The 3776-nt window shown below is 44.4% G+C and overlaps 1 protein-coding gene across 1 annotated transcript in view; it reads left to right on the plus strand.

Annotated features, from left to right (window-relative positions):
• The window catches only part of GREB1 (growth regulation by estrogen in breast cancer 1), a 77992-nt gene that overhangs the window by 42833 nt on the left and 31383 nt on the right, over window positions 1-3776 (plus strand). The window contains exon 22 of the mRNA XM_023533605.1: window positions 2064-2166. Within this exon, the coding sequence (XP_023389373.1) occupies window positions 2064-2166 (103 nt within the window). The remainder of the gene's footprint in view (window positions 1-2063; window positions 2167-3776) is intronic.

The raw sequence follows: 3776 nt of genomic DNA on the forward strand, positions 1-3776 counted from the left end.
GCTCTGTGGGTGCGTCTTGCTCCTTCAGACTGCCATTCTGCATTTCCCATGTGGTTTCACGTGGTCCTCACGGCCAGTCTGTAGTTTGCTGGCTCCCACACTGGTGAAACGTAACAGGGAGGCAGGAGGACTGTCGGCATCGCAGCCTTACCCGAGCTCAGCGTGTTTCCATGGCAACAAAAGACCATTTCACCTGTCAAATGGCAAAAATCTTCAAGGTGTGAGTGTCAAGTGTCGTGAGTATGTGAGGAGGACCGTAGGTTGGTATGATCTTAGGGGCTTTGTCAGGCAGTTGGGCCCTGGAGCGAGCTGCCTGGAGTCAACTCCTGACTCAGACATCATCCGATTCCCTGGGCGGGTTCCAGCCTTCTGTGTGCCTCAGTGTCCTCACCTGAGAATGAGGAGAGCAATAGTACCTGTATCATAGAAACGAGAGCATTGAACGAGGGGATAATCACTTATAGGGCACCCAGAATATGGCCTGACCATAGAAAGCGTGCAATAATTGTCAACCATTGTCCTCGACATCGGTACCATCGCTGTCACAATTCAAGATGTGCCACCTTTTGACTGAGAATGTTCATTTTCAGGAATCTATCCCAAGAAATATAAACCTACAAAAATAAGTACAATTACGCCCATTTTAGTATTGTTTACAATAGTAAAAAACAAACTGGAAGCAACTTAAACTTCATTGGTCAAAGTTGGTTGAATAAATTTGGGCACAACAGTATCATGCAATTGAGCCATAGAAAATTTGAGAACGATCTTTATATATTGACACTGAAATATCTCTAAGATCTTTAAATTTTCTAAAAAGTTGCAGAATAACATATACATAGGAAAAAAAATATGGTGCTCATATGTGTCTGTGCATATGAGAACATCTTCAAAAAAATATCGGACAGAACAGCCACTAAATCGTTACCTGGGGAGTGGAGTGCGATTTGTGAATATTCTACCTCATTATTGATCTGTATTTCTTGAATTGTTAAATGAGCATGTATTACTTTTTATAATTATTTTTAAAAATAGGAAAAAAACCCCGAAATGTTTTAAGAAAGGGGGTCTCCATGCCTTCGCATGACTGGATGTTATCAAGCTTTAAATTTTTTGCCTATTTGCTTGGGGGAAAGTAGTATTTAATGGTTTTATTAGGTTGAATCTATTTTTATTTATTTATTGGTCATTGGCACTTCTTGTACAGTGATTTTCTGGTTTCCCTTTTAGGCCATTTGACGTTTTCCTGTTATTTGTAAGAGCTCTTTAGAGATTATAGGTTTTAATCCTTTGTCTACACGTATTACAGATATTTTCTCTGAAACGTCCACCATTTGTGTTTTATATTTTCTTTAAAAGTCATTTATTTCCACTCATCAACATTCGTTGAGTACTTACTGTGAACCAGGCATCAAGCTAAGAACTTGAAAAGCACATCCCTAGAGTAAATAGGTGGGAGGGGAAGGTTTTAGGGTGTCTGACAGGTGCCCATTTAACCAATTGTGACCAAAATAAACCTAGGACCAATAGTTTACTTGCCTGATGCTGGGCCGAAGGAGCAGGGGACCCTATGATATGATAAGAAAGAGAAGGAAAATCATTTTATTTCTTTTCCTGGACTTAAGAGGAGAGAAATGAGATGCTAACCTTTTTTGTCTTATGCAATGAATTTTGTTATCTTACCGAAGACATATTGATTTGTATAAGAACAGCGTGTTGCAGTTATACAAGACTCTTAAGAAATTGTGTTTTATGTTGAAGCAACCTTTCTTTAGCTTGTGATAAAGTCTGATTTCTAACAGCTTCAAAAACGTGGCTGGTTAAAACCAGAGACGCATTTGCCTTGATTTATGAGCAGCCGGGTCTCCTGGAGTCCATCTGCCCACCTGCCTGTTCTCTGGCCACATTTCCGCTGAAGTGTCTTTGCATCACTGGGCTCTCATTGTAATTAGGTGACATCTTTAAAAGAGGCAGGTGGCATGAGGCACGTCAGGTGCTCCAGCTGGTGCCAGCGCGTGGACAGGGCTTACTGACCATTGGCTCTGGTTTTAATGTCTTAACAGATTGGGAAGACAGGTGCCTATCTGCAGTTCCTCAGCATTCTGTCTAGAATGCTCATTCGGCTAACAGAAGTGGATGTTTACGATGAAGAGGAGATCAATATCGGTGAGTATCCATTGGTGCCACTGAATCATCTTTCATCAGTTTCTCGAGTGACCTTGTCTTTTGCTTTCTGGATGGAATTCTCAGGTTAACGATCAGACTCACCCCAAGGGCCCCGTGGGGTGTTCTGATTTTTCTCTGGTGGGCACTTTGGTCAGTCTCAGAATACTGCCCAAGAGGCCTTCGTGGGGGTAAAATTACTGTACGAAACATAACCATCGACCAAGCGCCTCCCAAGTGTCAAGCACTGCTCTGGATATTCCGCGTAACTCAGCACACTTAGTTTCCTCCACGACCCCCTGGGATCGGTGTCAGTATTCCATATTCCTGATGAATAAAGTGCCCAGGAGCCCAGCTGGGGGGTGGCCGCGCCAGAACTAACCTGGATTTGATTGCTGCCTCGAGAAAGTGGAGCGACCCACCAGGCCAGGTTCCTCGCTCAGGCGTCTGAGCACAGAGGTCAATGTCGTGGGGCAACGTGGAAATACGTGATGCACGGAGAGCGGCCTCTCCTCCCCATTCACAGGCCAGAGTTCGCCCGATTCTGGCAAAACCCGTAGAACAGCTGTCCGACGCTACCCGTGCAACGCCGCTCCGTTTCCTCTTCATGGGCGCCTCCCAGTGGCTCATGAACTTGGTCTGGTAAACACGTGTTGCTTCGGGAGTGGAATTTTGTGCGAGGAGTCCTTTCTACGTTGCAAGGAAAGGGAACAGGGAGGCGCATTGACATCTGAACAGCACTTCTTTTTCTTTTTTGTTGTATGTATTTAAGGTGTGCAACTTGACGATTTGGTAGAGTGTACGCTGTGAAGTAATCACCGCAATCAAGCTAATTAACTTAGCCGTGCCCTCACGTAGTTACAGTGTTCCCTGCGGCATTATTCACAACAGCCAAGACATGCAGACAACCAGACGTTGTCCGTAGAGGTATAAATGTCCATCGGCAGATGAATGGATAAAGAAAATGTAGTCTATACATGCGATCAAATACAGTTCTACCTTATAAAGGAGGAAAATCCTGTAGTATTCGTACACAGCATTTCTTTAGATGCTCTGACTGCGGTTGAGTTTTGGAGAAAATTTGGAACCAAGAAAGCCCAGGTAGCCCTTGCTCTTTCCTTCGAAGGAAAGAGGCTCTTCCAGTTCTGAGTTTCCTGTGGTTTCCCCCACACTTTGGGGGAACTGTATTTTGGGTGAAAATCGATGGTATTTCGGAGGAAAGCAGGCCTGCTGAGTTTCCGTCTCTTCACTTTCTTGGATATACCAATGATAAAGACAGGACTTGAACCCAGTCTGTTGAACTTCGAAGCTGTTCTCTTGTCATCTGGGCTTTCTCCGGGTCAAACCTGGGTGGTTGGCGTTTTGCCAGGCGCCGTGAAGAGTCAGTGGTGTTGCACACATGAGGCACCGAGCGCTTGTCAGATCCACAACGCACATTCCGCTTTCTCTCCTGTCCTTCTTTCTCCTTCTCACGGACGTGTACGCCGTCCAGCCGCACGATATAGAAGGAGAGAGAGAGGTAAAGAGAGACGCACGTGTATCAGTATCATGTGCGTAATCGATATGTAATTGGAGTTGCGCCAGCTACATTTTTTTTTTTTTTTTTTTTTTTT

Source organism: Pteropus vampyrus, unplaced genomic scaffold (genome assembly GCF_000151845.1).
Source record: "Pteropus vampyrus isolate Shadow unplaced genomic scaffold, Pvam_2.0 Scaffold105, whole genome shotgun sequence".
Taxonomy (NCBI): Eukaryota; Metazoa; Chordata; class Mammalia; order Chiroptera; family Pteropodidae; genus Pteropus; species Pteropus vampyrus.